Source organism: Rhopalosiphum padi, chromosome 3 (genome assembly GCF_020882245.1).
Source record: "Rhopalosiphum padi isolate XX-2018 chromosome 3, ASM2088224v1, whole genome shotgun sequence".
Taxonomy (NCBI): Eukaryota; Metazoa; Arthropoda; class Insecta; order Hemiptera; family Aphididae; genus Rhopalosiphum; species Rhopalosiphum padi.
In genome coordinates, this window is record NC_083599.1 from 8599945 (window position 1) to 8620231 (window position 20287).

The 20287-nt window shown below is 25.3% G+C and overlaps 1 protein-coding gene and 1 long non-coding RNA gene across 2 annotated transcripts; one reads left to right on the top strand and one right to left on the bottom strand.

Annotated features, from left to right (window-relative positions):
• The first annotated feature begins 1950 nt into the window (after window positions 1–1950).
• LOC132926572 (uncharacterized) lies at window positions 1951–4562 on the top strand. The gene is made up of 5 exons (XR_009661475.1): window positions 1951–2888; window positions 2991–3079; window positions 3153–3381; window positions 3443–3583; window positions 4312–4562. It is a non-coding gene; the product is annotated as an uncharacterized LOC132926572 (long non-coding RNA).
• An 8761-nt stretch (window positions 4563–13323) lies between these two features.
• LOC132926337 (uncharacterized) lies at window positions 13324–18619 on the bottom strand. The gene is made up of 6 exons (XM_060990685.1): window positions 18349–18619; window positions 14652–14845; window positions 14429–14554; window positions 13640–13849; window positions 13498–13569; window positions 13324–13432 (listed from the first exon to the last, which is right to left on the bottom strand). The coding sequence occupies exons 2-5, from the start codon at window positions 14740–14742 to the stop codon at window positions 13508–13510; spliced, it is 489 nt and encodes a 162-aa protein (XP_060846668.1). The 5' UTR covers window positions 14743–14845; window positions 18349–18619; the 3' UTR covers window positions 13324–13432; window positions 13498–13507.
• Window positions 18620–20287: the final 1668 nt, after the last annotated feature.

Here is a 20287-nt window from a genome sequence, read left to right on the forward strand (position 1 = left end):
AAATACTAATTTTAACGTTAAAATTCATAAAATTAAATAATCCTACTATTTTATGATTATTTATACTCTTATACTATTTAGACCAGGATCATTAGTGGATATAGTTATGATTAAGTATTTATACCCTATTTAGGTTACGCTATGATAAACTGGATAGTATAAGAGCGAAATTTGAATATAATTTATAAGTTATAAACAGCCTGTTTGCCTCTATATCGTTGTTGTTATTATTATTAAATATGTATTATACAACTATCATTACTCAAATTACCCCTGCACTATGTAACAGTCATTCTTATTATATCATTTAATTATTTTTATATTATATTCCAAAGCAGAATAATTTTCTGAGTATTTTGATATGTAAAATTCGAATTTAGGCGAGTAGTTTACGAGTTATAAGTATTTAAAGTTTAGTTGCGTGGAGTAGAGTGGTACGGGGTCAACCCTCAAAATGTTTGTCCACTACTCCACTTGTCAAAACTTTAAATAAGATATATAATAATATTATAAGTATGTACTTATCGTAGTAAAAAAAAAAAATCAAAAATCGTTAGTCACAATTTTTGTTTATATGCATTTAAAGTTCAAATGTTTACGAAATATATCAAAATCGCGAAAATTTGCAAGGAATTTTGAAGTTGAAAATTCATAACATTCTTGTGATTTATACCTAAGGTTCAAAATTCCAATACAAGGTTATCCATAAGTTTTCCTTTAAGTAATTGTAAACAAAAATTCCAGCGTCAATATAGAAAACATTTTATGAGCGTATGAAATTTAATTTTTTACGAAATCGCGTAAAATAACGATATATTACAATTTAAATATAAGTAATAATAATATAATATATCCAACTAATTATCATTGACTGACAAATCATCTCAGTTCAGAATCGTTTTTAGTATACAATGATACCCGTCATTGCATTCAAATTTAACACATCCATTATACCTATAGTGACCAGTGACCTAGTTTTCATCTCTACTTTACAGCAGAGCGATACCCACTTGCCCACCTTTTTTAATTTTAATATTATATTATAAATTATAATATTTACTTATATTTTTTATGTGAGGGGTATTTTTGCCTTCGGGTATAACAATATAATTAGTCGAAAAGATGAAGGTATTATATTAGTCTAAGCATGGGTTTCACATTATTGTATATAGGATAGTTGATTACATTTTCTGTGGACTAGAACAATTTCTACAACAAAGTATATATATCGTATATTTAAAAAAACCTTTTTTTGTATATGTGGGGTGGGGGTGGGGGGTTATGGAAGGGTAGCTAAAATATTTTGCCCCGGGTCGTAAAATGTTCAAATACAGGCCTGTCAATAGCAGATAAAACTATACATTGATCAAATTTTTTTAACATGCCTGAAAGTACTTATTTTACAGGGCGAATGTAAGTTCTTACACGAGACCAAGCAGGTAAACAAGATACATATGTTAGTTCCTACACGATAAAATAAGGTACATATGTAAGTTCCTACACGGTAAAAAAAGGTACTCGTGTAAGTTCCTACACTAAGTATATTATAAGTTATCAATCTAATATTAGTTATATCATATTATAATAATGTCATACATTTTAACCCATTATTCTATATAATATATAATTCTATAATGCCATTAGTTTTATAATAATTAGTACAATTAAATTGTTTATTAATTATTTTTTATGATTTTAGTTCGTGGACAGCTATATTATACTTATATACCAGTATACGTATATACCAGTATGGCTAGTGGCAGCGGTTTTTTTGACCCTACTCAGTTGTATCTAAATGATAATGTAATAAATAATTTTTTGGATCTTATTAGTAAGCGTAATTCAAATGTTTATATATATAACACACATTTGTTTGTAAATCTGTGTAGAGAAAGATATTATTTGAGTTATCAGTGGACAAAGAAATTAGATTTGTTTTCGAAGACAAAAATATTAGTCCCTATTAATTTAACTACTATGGCTCATTGGGTTTTGGTATGTATGAATTTAGAGTTGAAACAAATGCAATATTATGATAGTCTGCAAGGAGATGGTATTTTATACCTAAAAAAAATTTTTGAGTTTTTGAGTTATGTACATTTACATTCAAGAGGAACGCCATTAAATTCAAAAGAATGGTCTTTTATAAATGTAACTAACATTCCTACTCAAAAGAATAGTTATGATTGTGGTGTATTTCTTTGTACATATGCGGAGTACATAGCCAGGGACGCCGTGTTTAACTTTTCACAAGAACACATGCTCTCATTTCGTCAACTAATCGCATATGAGTTAACGACGAAAAAATTAGTTGATGTAAATGTGGAAGCTCAAGACATTGACGCATTTATTAGGAGTATAGTAAATGCATAATAAATAAATATTTATATTAAAATCAATTTAATATATTCAGTCATATTTAATACGTGAAGTGGTCTAAACACGTTAAACAAATTAATCTGTTTTTATAAAAAAGTTGAATATGGCAGAGCTCGCCAAGTACCTCCACAGTTACGGTACGCAGTACGCACAATCATAACCATTATTTTGACAATACGGGACATAAAATCCATCTGATCCGTCTAATCATTCTAAATTGCAATTAAATATACTGATAAACATACTAAGATCCAATGGTTTTTGTTTTTTAAATTAATTACAAAAATGAGTTTTGTTTAAAATATATATATATATTTTGTCCAGTAAAGTTTAAATAAAAAATGTGTTAAATCATATAAAGTATTTGGAATATGTGCTGTTATCAGATCCATGTAATTGTTTATAACATTAACATTTATCTAAAATCATTTTCCACAAATTATGCTAACACTGGAAAAACTAGCCATCATTTTCATAAACCAAATTTTATATCAATGGTCATCAACATGGTAAGAATAATTGACATATTTTTGAATATGGAATTCATTTGTTCGAATACATAATAATAATATTATTATTATTATTCGCTTTCACTATTAAACTCGTTGCAGATGTTCCAGTCATTCTTCTAACTACTCCTACTATTCATAGAATTAAGGAAATTACACTTTGTTTAATGCTTTTGCATCATTATCAAGTGGTTTGTAATGTTTTTCAGTTAATATTTTATAGGAACTATAAGACATCAACTAAGCATTTATTTATTATTTTAGCTAGTATTTCTGCAATTTGAATTGTATGTATTGAGTACTAAACTTGAAATAACAGACATGTATATTGCTACGACCGCTACAGGATTATGAATCATAGAAAAAGTTTGTTTAGCAAACTCACGATATACATGGCAATCTTATTTAGCGAAGAATTTTGGTTGTGCGGTATTCTTAAGTGAACCACTTATTCGATTTCAATTATCCAAGTAATTTTCATAGGAAGAATTAGGTAAACTGCAACAAATTAAAATAAATAAGCCATTTTTTAATTTATCTTTTTGTTATTATAGTAATAATAATTTACTGGTGAAATTCATAAGCGAGATCGAAGGTTATGGTACATTACTTGGTTCTATAACAATCTATAACATTGCCAATATTATATTTCATTCATCAGCAGTACTTGGCACATTTGTCTTAAGCTGATACATGTAAGTTATTTTCAATTCGAATAGTTAACAATAAATAATTTTTTTATTATTATTATTATTATTATTATTTACATACAAAATGTATGTAAATATTTTTTTGTGTTTTCTATCGCAAGTACTATAATATTTTTATAGTTATAGGCAGTTGAGCATCATCCCTGTTTAATTATAATCAGTTATTCAATTTTTTTTTTTAAGTATCAGCAATCAAGTTGAACCTAGTTTACAAAATGTGTTGTGCAATTATAGGAAAAATCAATTTATTTTTGAATAGTTTTCATTTTCAGAAACATTCTGTTAGATTATGTGAATGAAAATATTTGATTTAGCATTACATATTATTAAATTTCAATGATTTTTATTCTTACCTTATTGTCTACTACCTATTTACATTTTTATACCAATAACAATATAAATATTTTTTTTCACTCGAGATGAATTAAAGAAAATCCACATTATTTCTATGCTAATTGTTATCCTTGTTAGTATTATCTATTTTTATAAATAATTCTAGACTGATTCTCTCTTGTAATATTTGATCAATTCAATAGTAACTATTGAGGTTCATTAGACAAAGTGCCTGTAAATATGAACTGTTTTTATTTAGCTTAAGTAAATTTATTGTTTATTATTCTTTTTTGTGAACTAATCTTACTCATATGAATAATCAAATATTGTATGCAGTTACCATTTTATTTATGGACTTAATTTAATATTTTTTTTTTCAGAATTATACAATTATTATTTTCAAAAAGTTCCAAGACACAAGATTTATTAATTGTGAATCAATTATTGAACAAAAAAAATACATGTACAATCTTGTAGAATTGGTTTGGTTAGGTTAGGAATTCATTGTATTCCAGTGTTAGTATATATATTTAATATATTAGTTCAATTTTCAATTTTCAATTTTATTTTTTATATACTGTAGTAATTATGTAGTAAATTTTGTTTTTTATAATGTTAAGATTTAAAAATGATTAAAAGTTCATTACCTTGTACAAATTATATAATTCTATATCTTTCTATTTTTATCAGATGTGTATATTATTTTATGTTATTTACAATAAAATGATTTTTAAGCTTTTTATAGCTATAATTTGTTTTAGTTTTTTTATAAATAGTGTTGATTAAAAATTATTTTCTGGGTAGAAAAAATTGAAAAATTAACACAAAGCTTCATTTGTTGTTAATTTATAAATTAAATTATCAAAAATCTATTGTCACAATATTTTTTTATAATTACGAAAATATAAAAAACTATTTTTTAATTAAAAATGCATAAATATTTTCCTTTTTGTATATAATTTTTTGAATTTAAATACATGATTATTTTTTTAGACATTTTAAGTTCAAATTTTGACGAAATACTTATATAAACAAAAAATAATTGTTAGTATGTTTATTATTTTGTTATAATTTAAAAACATTATTCGTCGTACCCAATTTAAACTTTTATGTACCTATTTTATATTATTATTATGAATGTCACTTGTCACTATACGTCTTATACACATAACTTTTTTGATTTATTTTAAAATATTATCTAATATGGTAATATTAATAATAATAACATATATTATAATATGTTTTGTTACTTTATGGTATTTATTTTATTTTAATTTTTTATGGTATTATTAAATGTTGAGTCATGTAATTTAATATAATATGGAATTAATATAAATAAATGTATACTATAATAAATACTATTTACCACTACTATTGATAATTATCTATAGCGTCAATAATAATAATCAAATAATTTAAATGTTGATAAAAGAGCAAATTTAAAACTTATTAAAATTTAAAACACTTCATAGTATACTTTATTCAAATCCGTTACTCCAAGTCTGACACTAAAAATGTGCTCGGACTTTTTGTCCGACTATAAAAACTGAATCCTGACTTTTTGTCCAACTTTTTTTAAAGCGGACTTTTTGTCCCTGGACTTTGTTAATAAAAATTAATATTGATTTAATATTAAATAAATCTCTATATATAATATAGTTATATATAATTATAATAATGATGATATTTATTCATACAAATAACAAATCTACACATAAAACAATGATATGTTCAGATTTAAGGTATTTACTAATTAATTTAAAATCATAATTATTCTTCAATTTATATTACGCGCATTTATATAAGCTACCGTGACTGATACTGATTATTAAGGTCTTTTGGCTAACGACAATATAATTACGAATGGATAGTTCCTATTATTTGGAAGTTATCTAAGCGATTATGTATACATTATTAAAACATATTTTATGATAAAAAAAATCGGCTGTAATAGCTAATAATCGCAAAATATGACCCAAACACAACCCAAAAGCGCAAAAATAAATATTCTATAGATGTAAAAAAAAATTTTTAACAAACCATAAGCCCAAATAAATTTTACAAAAATTAAGCGTATTTTATCAAAATCGTATAGTTGTTAATTAAAGTTTTACATTAAGTTAATGATATTATGAAAATTAATGTAATATTAAAATAAGTAAAAAATTTAAAATTTAAATGACATATTAGTAGTTATTACTTATTAATATAACTATTATAATGAATATCTTAAAATTAAGTTTTAACTTTATTCAATCTCGCAGTTTTTAAATAGTCCAACCAGGAATTTTTTTTTTCTAAATACAAGTTCCAAGCTTTTATATAAGAGTTGACTTTATAACTGTGATTTGTAGTTTTTCATCCATTTGATTGAATTTTTTAGTAAACTTCTGCCCGGTCCTACATAACACAACTCATCCAATGGATATATATTAGACATACAAAATATCCATTTTATATCCAGTACGTTTGTGACATTATGTAGATATCCATTAGATATTCATAGAAAGTAACTGGTAGATAAACCACAATGGATTTCTATGGATGTCCATTAGACACTGATATTTTGTAATTAATGGACTTCCCATTATGGTTGTTAATAAACGTCCATTAGATATCAAAAAAAAGTTCAAAACACCATGGAATAATATTTACAAAAAGTTTTTATTATTATAATTCAAACATATAAATTACATATGTTATTATATGTTATGTTATAAAAAAAAATTTTATTGTGGTCATAGAATATATCAAAATTTACGTACAGCCGTTGTTCCAATTTTGTGTTGTTAGCTCAAAATGCTCAAAGAGTGAATTGACCTTTTGTATTATATATAGGTTTTATTATTTTCATATCGATGTACATTAATAAATAACGAGCTATACGTCTACTAAATACGAAAAAAAAGTTTAAAATAATTATTAATTAAAAAGTTAAACTGACATATATACCTATACCATAAGGAAATGTATGGTTATACGAAAAAACACGTAATACGTTTTTCAACTTTTCGTTACTCCGATTACGGGCAAAATAATGGTCTTACGCACTTCAACCATAGACCCTTTTTGAATCAATATACGCTAAAAAATCTCGTGTTTCGTAGTGATCAAACGAAAACCCAAAATCCAAAACACACGTAAATACGTAATTTTTTAAGTACAAAAAACACATGAAAAATCATAACTCCTGAACCAAAAGTCGGATAATCTCGATCTTGTTACCCATCAATTTGACGCAAAGTACTTTATAATATCCGACTACAAAAACGGTGTACCGTGCCCAAATCTTTGTTCTTTAAGCACTTCGATAAAATTGTAAATTGATGGGTGCGAAATTTGTAGTGTAACAAGTAGGTACAATATTGTATTAGTTAATACAATTTATTTTTACGGTTTTATCCCACTACTCAGATACAAAACTACAAAAGCGCAAAACGATTTGCGTTTTAGTCTATCAAAAAAAAATAATAAACGATTAGCGTTTTTGAGTTTCATCGGAAAAATCTAGTTTTGTAATCTGTCTATGGTTTTGATAATATGTATGAATGTATGATACATACATAGAAAATATTTGTATTTTTATTTTCAAAAATTTAGTAAATACACTTATATATATTGTCAGTATTTTTAAACATATAAATATAAACATTACATAATATATTGCGATTGTGAATGTATTACATTAATATATATATTTTTATAGTTAAATCAAGAATCATATCTTATTCATCAGCTGATAAAATTGTTTTTACCAAATTTTACCGATTTAAATTAAAAGTGATTGTTTTATTTTTTTAAATTCTTAATATATCTTTAAAAATATTAAACTTATAGATCAGTTTTTAATTTTTTTTATGAATATAAATGTTCAAAATTCTTATCAATTAAAAAAAAAATATGCATGCATACATGCATGTATAATAATTATATTTTTTTTTTATATAATATGTTTATAATATAAAAAAGTTATGTAAAAAGCATATTGTGCAGGAGTAAATATAATTATTATAATCTTATATGAATTTGCATCACAGATACTATATAGTAAATAGTTTATACATGGTTAATAGTTTATAGGTTAGACTTCCAAAAACTTTTTTTTTTTTTTACTAACCTTACGAAGTACAATACAAAAAAGAAAATTACGCTCAGTTAGTGCCGTAAAATCTATAAGCCCTGTGTGGCCGTATTATACATTTTTTTGGGTTCTAGGTCACTTTGTACGGTCAGGCATTAAAAGTGAGAAACGCGGACACTTTGTACTATTATATACATAAAGTATATATTATAAATAAAGTTTTATACATAATTAGTAACTAATAATTATGTGTTGTGTTAATTATTAAAATAGATAAAATAAAAATAAAATTGTTATAAAATATTGATTGTATTTGTATAATAATAATAATAATAATAATCTAAATAAACAAATAATCAATACATAATATCGTTCAAACTACATGTAAAAATGTGTACAATATAAATATCAAAAAAATCAAAAAAAATGTCAAAAAGTAGTATAATATATAAATAGTATTTAGATGTAATGATTTTTAGATTATTAGTTAATAAAAAATAAAAATAAAAATAGGATAATATAGAAATATGTCAAATTTGAAATAAATGTCAAACGTCAAAAAAAAAAAAAATATAATATTGAAAAATAATTAAAAAACTACATGTAAAAATGTGTCCAATATAAATAAGTCAAAAGGTAGTATAATATGAAAATAGTAAATAATTATAGTTATAATAGTTTTTACTATTACAAATTTTTAGAATATTAGCTAATAAAAATAAAAATAATAACAATTTTAATAATTAACACTATACATAATTATTAGTTACTACTTATGTATAAAACTTATATTTATAATATATTCTTTATGTATATAATAGTACAAAGTGTTCACGTTCTACAAAGAACCTTTTTACCCGACCGTACAAAGTGTCCGCGTTCTGCAATGTACCTTTTTACCAGACCGTACAAAGTGTCCGCGTTCTGCTTTTTAAACAATGGACAGTACAAAGTGATTGTTTACCATTTTTTTGAGGTCCTGCAATAAAGTATGAGGTCTGTGAGGCTGTGACCCGTATGCGGTGCACACTCTGCACACCTGATTTTAACGGCACTGCGCTCAGTAAAGAAAAACACAATGGGAAAAATGACGAAAAACTTGTATTAATAATAATATTGTTAAATCAAAATTTGTTTAATGTTTATCATTTAAACATGATATTAATACGTACTTACATTTTTTCCCAGGACTCAATTTTTAGTTATTTATATTTTATACCAAATATTATTTATTCACATGATATTAAAAAACCACATATATTTTTATTTATACAATATTTATACCATTCGAGTATATTATTTATTTAGAAAATAATATTATAAAAACCACATACATTGTAGTTTATATATTTTTTTCCCAAAGATTAACTTACTTACTATCTTTTTTTCTGAACTCAATTTACCTAGTGACTATTACCTATTTTTGTCGTGACCCGTTTTACTAAAATAAGGTCATTTGGGACCTATTGAGTTCTAACGGTTCTTATTAGCACCCTCAATGAGCTCCTAATTAGCTCCTTCTAGAATTCAATTATTTGTAAACTTCCATAGACGTGGAAGGTGGAACGTTCATTTTCGGCATATAAGTCCATTCAAACCGATAATAGAAGAGCCACCCAGTTCGATAACGTCGAAAACACCTTATAGTCCAAATGTCCAATTCACAAAGTAAACATTTTATTAATAACAACAAATTTTTAGTAAATATTTACCTATATTATAATATAAATGTGTATTTTTTTTCATAACATACAAAACCCAATTTTTAAAGATTTTATTTTAATTTTTTTTAAATGTATTAATTAATAATATTATATTTAAATTACAATATTTTATTTTATATTTATATGAAAAATCCCTTTTTATTAATGATTTTTATGTGCATTTTTTAAATTTATTAATTAATAATTATATTTAAATTACAATTTTTTTTATATTCATACCTACCTATGAAAAAATTATATTTTTAATAATTTTTTAAGTGCTTTTTTTCATTTTTAGTGCATATTTTTAAGTTTATCTGGTCATATATAAGCGCATATTTTAGTGCTTTTTAGTGCTATAAGTCCCGAACCTAGCTGATTATTACAGGTTGGGTTATTAGTACGTGTTGTATCGTGTAATATTGTATTTAAAATGTAACAACTTACACAAGTGTTTAGTCAAAATGACCCGGAGCGCATTTAGAAATGTCTAATGGTGGGGGGGGAGCCGGTACAAATAAAAAATTCAAATTTGCATACATAAATAAAGTATAAAATGCAGTGAATAAATACGCCTATGAAAACAACAAACAATTACACAAATAATAAAACACAAATTATTGGTGCTAAACAATTTAAAATTTTAATTGTAATATACAGTGGACGCCACTTAAAAGACTCACTTAGAGACCAGCACAAAATGGTGAGTCTTATAACTGAATGAATCTTATAGGTAAAGTGGGAAAAAATGTATTACATTTTTATGAATTTTATTTTACTATATATTTTGCTTTAATTTTAATTTACTTTAATACATACTACATATCTATTATTGAATAAATTTAAAAATTCTGATAAAAAAATTAAAATACATATACATATTATACATATTATAAAAATTATTACATATTGATAAAAAATTATTAAAGTTTATATGATGTATTTAGTATTTATGAAAAAAAGTTGTAATTTTAGTTTGTTTAGAGTATTACCTAATATTTCGAAAATATATTTCTCGTACTCATATTTTATAATATATAACTCTATAAGGTATAGAGTTGTAAAATATCACATACTTATAATAAAAAAGTATAAAATACGGTGAATGGGCCTATAAATAAAATACAGCTGTAATCGTGTGCATATTATAGTGCAGTCAGTGTAGACATAATTGCATATAACAAGAACGGCATATTGTACAGATAATACAGGTATAATAAACCCCGTATAAGTTATAATATACAAGTATAGTTTTTATACTCGCTGAATGATAATTAATAATTTTTATAATAAAATATGAATGCGTAAAATAATAGTAGGTATGGTAGGAGGTAGTATTGTATAGTAATAATACCAACATTTACAGGAATCGACCGAACCAATAGAAAATGAATGTATACTATTTAAATGACGTTTGTGTGACCTTCATGCCGAATTTTGAAGTGCTGACTGACCATGATTGAATATAATAAATAGCGCATTTTGAGAAGCACTGTACCGAACGAAACGCAGTTAGCCACCCTAATCGACCACGTATTGTCATGGAGGAAATCGTCCCGAGATTTCTACAGCTGATATATATATATTTTTTTTTATTATATATACATTATATTGAACATGGCGAGTAGTACCGAGTGCATCACCACCACTACCTACTTCATTGTGAACTGCCAGAAACCCTAACGACTCCCACCCCTATACACACAACCGCGCACACTTACTACAAGGAATTTTGTTTTTTTTTTCCTCCTCACTCCTCGCTCACAGTACCACAGTGCACAGTGTTCAGAGTACAGGGAGATCACCGCACTACCATTCCACAGTCGAAACATAAACAGTTTAATTTTTTTAGTTCTGTACTTTCGTCTAATTAGGATTACGTATCTCCTTACCTGACAAACGAAAAACAATTAGTATTGTTGTGCCTACATCAAGCCAACTCGGTAAGTTAATATTATTATACTATATTTTATTGATATATAATATTATTAAATAATAATAGTAATAATAATAATAATAATAATATGTAATCAAACATTTATGCCTCAATAACGCCTGTATCTATAGAATGAATTTCGGCGGTCCAATGCAACAGTTTAATACTTCATAACGTTATGACGTCGTGATGGTTAATATCTATAAGAAGTATGTATCTATAAGTATCTATAAGTGCGTTGTAATAAGTTTTAGTGTCTTAAAAGTAAAATTAATCTACAAACAAATCTGTTTAATGAAAAATTAAAATTTTGTTCGTATATTATATTAATATTGTACATATTATTATAATCTTTGTCATTATTATTATATTATTAATTTAATTTTAATATTTCTTGAAAAATCTATTTTATTTATTTATGTTTATATAATATATTCATTTCTATTAAATTGTATTTCAACTTCATAAATTCAAAAGGAATTTGCAATTAACGTTATCACAATCGATATCTTACGTGTACCTAATTGCGCTCCATATTGACGCTGTTTCGTTGTTACTATATTGTTAGTATATGATATGATATTACAATTGGATTTGAACTAGGATTTTTGTCCGTTATGAAATCGTGGGTGGGTACTTAAGGTAGTTGCTTTAAAGGAAAAAAGTGTACGCCACCACTGGCTTATATTAATATATATTATTTGGAAAAATTAGTAGTGAGTTACATGTATAATATTAGGATCATTTTATAAAAACAATATTACAGGAATATTAAAAAAATCATATTAACAGAATGCTTAGTAAATGATATTGTAAGAATATTATTTTGATAACATTATGTTAATGTTATAAGACTAAGATTATTATGATATTATTGTATAATATTCTCAGAATGTGAAAATTTTTGACAAAATACTTTCTGAAAATGTTATAAGAATATTTAAAAAGATTGAAGAAACATTATGTTAATCTTTAAAAAATATTTTTATTTTATGATTAACATTGTTAGAATATTATTATAACATAATTTTGCTATCTGGGTTTGTATAGTAGTGCAGTAGTGCACATTTCTAAAGTGTGAAAAATAAAACAATCACTACACGCAGCCCGCGTTATAATGGAATATTGATGTGCCCATTCGGTTCTATGCACTTAAGAGGACGCTATACCCGCATGTGTTGTCTCTATCTTACTAACGTACATTATATCAAATCGTTGTTCAGCGGAATACATTTTGTGATGTTAGCTTTAATATTAGAGTAAATATACCTATTATAAAATTTAAAGGTATGAATATTATCTAGACATTGTCATATGATTTTATTGATATTATCATTTTAAATTTTTTAAATTTTCATTTAAGATTCACAAGTTTAATAAACACATAATTACAACATATCTTGAATTAAAACTTACTTATAAGCATAATCTAATTTTATCTAAAACTATATTTTTTACAAATTTGGTAGTTTAATTAAAAATGTGTAAAGAATATAGGAAAAACTAAAATTTAAATTTTACCAAAATGTTCCGGAATTGTTCATCTTGAATAATTTTAGATTCGATACTTGTAAGTTGTTCATCATTATTTGTTGGAAACATAGAATATAAATCTAACTCTTGGTTATCAAGTGACGCAAACTTTGATATAAAAGATTTATCAGTCAAACTATCCATTAAAGACTCTATATTTGTATGAATTACATTAATAACATTCATCATATTATTGATATCATATTTCATATGAGTGGTGACTGCTGTGAAAATATATTACTCATAATCTGTTAAAAATAATTAATTAGTAATTTAGTTTAATAAAAATATTTGATAAATAATTAATAATTACCTTGATGTGACTAAAACGACTCAATGTTAAAACTATTTTTTGTAGATGTATTTGATCCTTTTTGAAATATTTCTAAAAAGACATAATATATATTAATTTAAAATAATAAAAAATGTAAGTTAATTTTAACTATAATACATACTTGATTTCTTTGGTTCGCTGTTTTCCTGAAATAATACTCTTTTGACTCTTAAAGAGTCACCATTTTCATGTTTTTCATAAATTATATTATCATCATCATCATCATCATTACTCACTGTCCACTTTGCACTTGGAGAGCATAATACTTGTGTCGATTTTTTTGGAGATAAAGTAGGACTAATTATAGATTTAATATCATCGTGATCATTACCTGTACAATATTAGAATTTATTTAAACAAATATTACAAATATGTATAATAGGAACTATAGATATTTTAAAATAAAAGATATCAAAATGTTGATCACTTTGTCATATTATTAACTAAAACATAATATAATTATAATTAAAATCTTATTTATTTTAAACTTCCAAATTAGAAATATTATAATTTAGGTGTCAATGACAATAAATTATACAATTGTTGAGTTAACAGTAAAGAACTTTTAGAGAACATTTTTACCTAATACAGCTAGGATAATCTACAATATAACTATGATAACCTTACTAATTTGTTAAAATGAATTTATAGGCTTATTTTTTTTTATATATTCAGTTAAATTTAATTAATAATACATTTTTATAGTAAAATGTAAGTTAAAAGTTCTCAACCTTATTATACTAGGATATTTTAAATGTTATAATAAATGGTCATATACCATGGATGGTCAATTAAAAAAAGTTATCATTATGTAATAAATGATCAACTGATCTTTTTTCTTTTTTTGAATTAACTCCCTGAATTACTAGCTAGGCATATCTGTTAAGTATAATACAATTATTATTATTACTTGTATTTTTATTTAATTTCCACAATGGATCAGTGTCTGAATCATCTGCAACTGATGAATCGGAAGGTATATCATCAAAAATACTTTTTTTGTCGACTAACGAACTAGTTGTTGCTGCAATATAATCTTAAACAAATAACAACATTAAGATTAATATAATAATATTAAACATTTATTATCTATTAATAATTAAAGAAAATATTTTATAAAATAAAATGATTACCTTCTTGAATAAAATCAGAATATTTTTTTGGTGGTGGGCATGTATTTGATAAATGGTGTTTTTTGGTTGTTTTGAACATATCAGGAGACATACTTAGAGATTTTTTTTTCTTTTCCTAACATCATCGTCTGTACTAGATAAATCAGACATACGAGTAGCTTTTGGTAATTTGGCTCTAGCTTCAGCTAAAGATGCTAATTAAAATATTGAAAATTTATCATTAGTTATATAATTATATATCATATGTATTTATAAAAATAATTAAAATTTACTGTAAGATTTATTCCCTAGTTTTCTAGCAGGATGATACGTAAAATCTTTTTTATTGAGTTTTTGTTGAGACTCAATAAATTTTTTTACATGTTTTGGTTTGGCAGGCCAAGCTCAGATCTCATGTTTTTTGTCAAACCAAATATTTGGTACTTTGGAATTTATAGGGTCAGTGAAAAATGGTAATAATGTTTCATACTTTTTACCAATTAGTAATATTTCATCAGAAGTTTGAATAATATTAAAACATTTCACTACTTCTCCATTTTTGGTCAAAATAGTACAATCTTTATTAAATTTAACATTAATTTTAAATTGACTAAATATTTAAGTATAATATTGTTGTCCATTAATATTTTTTGTCATTGGACCATTGTTATGTGGGTACTTTAATTCTGGTTTGTCATTATAATTTATTTTATCAAAAGGTTCTTTTCTATTTATTGAATTTATTTCAGAATAACGATGAATTACTTGTTGTAATGGTTGATCAGCTTTTCTTACCAAAGACTTAAGTTCTTTCATATAATTTTCAAATAAAAATGAACTGCAGTTATCTAGAGGACCGAATTGTTGGTAGTCATCGCACAAATGTAATAAGCCATGAATATTATGTGATAAGAGATGTTTTCCATATATTTTTTGAAAAGTCATTACAAAATAATCTAAAAGATACTTAGCATATGGTAAAAGACCACTGCGATCTGAGCTAAGAAGTATTATCATCGAAATATTCAGAGCCATGAAATTAGTGTAATATTCATCACTTATCATCTTTTTTTAAGACAATTTGACTTGTATATAGCAAAAATAATCCGAATTCCATAGCCTTCCACCGATGAATTTCATTCATACTTCTACTCTTTCTTGTAAAATCAGATGTAATACTTAGATTCATTGATGTCAATGATAAAGACAATTCATTAACTTTCCTAGTATTAAGGCGGACGTGTAAAGGTCCTTTTTGTATCCATAGGAGCATCAATTTCTTCATGACTCCTAACCACACCAGGTGTATATAATCGAGAGAAAATTGTTTAATGGAATCGAATGCAGGTAATTGATTAAGTATTGAAAGAGTCTTAGATGTATGAAAATCATCATCTATAAAATTAGTGTAAGATTGATGAGTTCTCTCTGTACACTTTTTTGTTGAATATGGAAAACATACTCTATTATTTAAATATTGTCCATCAATTGTGCAGCGAGTGCACGAAGAAAAACCAGTATGGCTCTTAATTTTTAGAACAAATGCCTTAGCGGAAGCATCACAGCAATAAACATTAATTGAGATTTTTCTTTTTACTTGATTTATAATTAAACCGTTCTTAATTAAATCTTTAGCTTCTGTAATGAAATCAGACAAAAAGTTATTGCTATCTTTGGGCTTTTCGTATCCAAAATAAATTCCAATAGGAAAAACTTTTTTTAATAATGGAGGTGAAACAATTACATATCCCAAGATTGGCCAAAATTGTGCACCACTGCTCTTAAATAGTGGCAGTCCATCAATACTAGAGGTCGCAATTACACGTGTAATGAACTACACGGATACCCGTGTTTTTACCTATGACGGGGTTAAAGCCCGTGTTATAAAAATACCCGTGTATACCCGTGTCCTTAAATACTCATATATTTAAATAAAATCGTATCGAGCAATTTTAAAATCACCAAAAATGTTTAGATAAAAAGCATACATAGGTAGTAGGTACGTAAATGTAATGCAATAAAATAGGCAATATGATAACTTCGCGAATATTTATGTTTGAATTTTAAAACCAGTTTTAATATTACTCTCTTATATATTATTATACTTATAGCTTTTAGTGTTTATGCCTATATAATATTATACGATAAACGAATGCGTCATACTAATTTTTAAGCATAACTAATAACTATAAAAATAACTTATAATAAATGAGTATTAATATAATTAACTTGTTGTGCTATTTAATCTTATAAAGACTTGTATATTGAGTTAGGAAAAGTTAGCAAAAAAAATATTTATATTAAAGTATATCTGAATTTTGAATTAATATACAATATATGCACGGGTATTAAATACGCGGGCTTTAATATATTTTTTACCCGGGTATCCGGGCTCCGTGTGCCCGTGTATTCTAATACCCGTTCACAACCGCGACCCCTAATCAATACCTATCACAATTTTTACATTCAGCATATTATCTGGAGTGTATTTCATTATACCAGTTGTTAATCAAAAATGAAAATATGTGCCACACTTCTTAATTTTGTAGAAGTTTGTTTGGGAGTAGCCAATAATGTTCTAGAATCAATTGGAAAATCTTTGAAACATTTGTGTTCCTTTAAACCTTTGAGCAAATTACTAACTACATTATGAGGTATATTAAATCTAATGGACCAATTGGCAAAAAAACCTTTTATAGACTCAGCATTTTGAAAAAAAGATTCAGGAAGTTGATTTACAGTGTTTTCAGAATATTCAGGCATAACATTTGGCTCATTTAGTACAGGTGTTATGTATTGTGCATTTACATCTGTAGAAATGTATTGAGGCTTATTATCATATGATGGACTATTTTCATAATTATTATCGTCAGGTTTGTTGGAACATTGTAATTGGTCTGAAGTTATTACATTAGTTTCAATGAGCTTAAGAATACTGAGTTCATTTTGAATTTTTCTTTTTTTGGTACGTTCACTTTTTATCATTTTATATGCAGGTAAAATAAAATAATATCAAAGACACAAATAAAAGGAAAATGTGCTAAAAAGTTAAAACATAAAATGTATTAGATATCTACGAGTATATACTTATTTAATTATTTTTCAAAGTTTATAAGAAATATGAATAAGATATGTAGGTTACTCAAAAAATGTATTATATTTGATATGTTATTATTTATTAAAATGTAGTATATTATTATACCTAATGCTATATATTATTATTCCAAAACTGATTTGTATTGTACGCTTAATTAAGTATAATATTAAATTAAATATATTTTATAGTTGACAATGCTTATTTAAGTTTTCAATGAATTTGTTTTTAAAATGATTATACACCCATATAAATTGTATCGTCTTACTAACACATAGTGAATCAGATATAGTAGTATGTCCCAAATAATCTATTTAACTCTGTTATACTTACTATTATGCAAACTCCTATATTCCATGTGTGTTAGACAGAAAGTCACCATTTCCAATCACTTTAAGCATTACAGAGTTAAATAGAATAATACACAAAACGTATTATGATTTATGCATTAATTGTAAGCTGAAACGTACCTAAACGTTTACGGAAGAAGCATTCTCTTAAATTTTACCACTACTACATAGGTAATCCACATACATCATAGATGATACACACGAATATAATAAAATATTCAAAAATATAAAAATATTGTTAAATAATTACAAAATTAAATAATGTTATACTTACAATGACTTCTTGTCAGACGAGAGACGACTGTCAGTGCACAGTGTGAAAAACAATATGCGTTCAAGCGTCCACACGTCTCGTAAACAACAATTACGTACAAAATACACGATTTCGATTATAGCAGTTAACACGAATAAAATGTAATGTAGTTATGACTTATTGGTTACACTGAAAAGTTAACTGAATGAACACAACAAAATAGATAAAAATAAATGCGGGCGATCAAAATTCGATTGTGATTTGTAACGTGTACTGGTGGGCGTCGGGTGACGATAATACGATATTAACATTACAAACAAAATAATATGGAATAATATAATATATATGGACAAAGTCCCGTCCGTCGAAACCAGTCTAAACAGTAAATAATATTGTACAATAATTTACGATTACGCTCGTTATTTTTTCCTTATCGATAAGTATCTATAAATAACTGATTACAATATTATTATTGTTTCCAATCTGCGTCTGGTTCCACAAATAATATAATTGCGGTTCGTACAGATACATAGCGATACGTTATGGTTTGATACTATGTTTGTTAAATTCTGATAATAAGATTTTTGTATTTTGTTATCAAAACTAAAAATTACAAAAAAGATTTGTTGCTTAATATACTTGTTTGATGAAGTAACTTTCTTTAGAGTACTAACACTATTAATGACTAGGTATCTAGGTATTTATTATATTAATATATTATTATTAAGGGGCCTGGCTACGGTTATTATTTAAGAGACAACATTTAGGCAATTCATAATCTCGTCTTAGCCGCCCGAGATCTATGTGTTAGTTGTAAATGATTATTAGTGTAAATGAAATGCAATGCTGGTTCCGGCTGGGGTCATCGACGGTTGCCACTCTCGTACACGCATGCACATGTCAATAACTCGATAACAATACAAATTCACTGTACGAATTTTACGACAACTTACTTATTGATATGACAAAACTAAAGTTAGTTAACGTGGTCCGATCTTAATTCTGAAAAAAAATATTTAAATTCAGCAGAAAAATGTCTGTAGATCGTACAAAACATTCCGGTTTTAATTTTAATTTTAAATTTAATATTATAATTTGAAAAAATTCATATTTTCAAATTTTTATTACCACTTTATTAGAATAAAAGATTTAATTTTTACAAAGTATTCCGTACGATCTATAGACAATTGTCTGCAGAGTTCAGAATTTTTTTCAAAATCAAAATCAGATAATATCTTAATATAAACTAACTTTAATTTTGTCAAAATTATACGTCTTTTGAGCTCAAATTGACTGCAGTAGTGAGGCCCCTTAGTATGGTACATTAAATTATTCACGAATCATGGATACAAACTAAATATACTCTGATATTTATAACATAAGTTAAACTATATATTATCTTTGTATTTTTTTTTAAATTTTCAACATAATATTATGGTCGTATGGACACGTGAGACAATGTGAGACGAGACACAACTTAGAAAAACTCATATATTTCTCATTTTATAACGTCATTATAAATTGTATATTTCAAAAATATTCTTAAATAGTTAAGTTTTTAATGTTGAAAAAATAACTTAAAATTAATATAAAAGAAATATTTTAAATGTAATATTATTTTATATTATAAACATAATATTCTTAAACATCCCAACATCATTAACTTCCTAATATTATAAAAATAGGCCATCTAAAATATTAAGAAAATGTTTCGTAAGTAATATTCTGATTTTAATATTTTATTAAAATTATAGTTATATTAAACTATAAATATTATGAATTTAACCTGGGAGAAATATTATTGTAATATAAATATTACGGTTTTGCTATGTGGGCGATACCGGTCTGGCGCAGACTACCTCCGGCCATTTTGTCTTCGAAACAACCCAATACAAATATTATATTATTTTTATATTTGAAAACATAATCTTAAAATCACTACAGATACTTAGTTGTATTA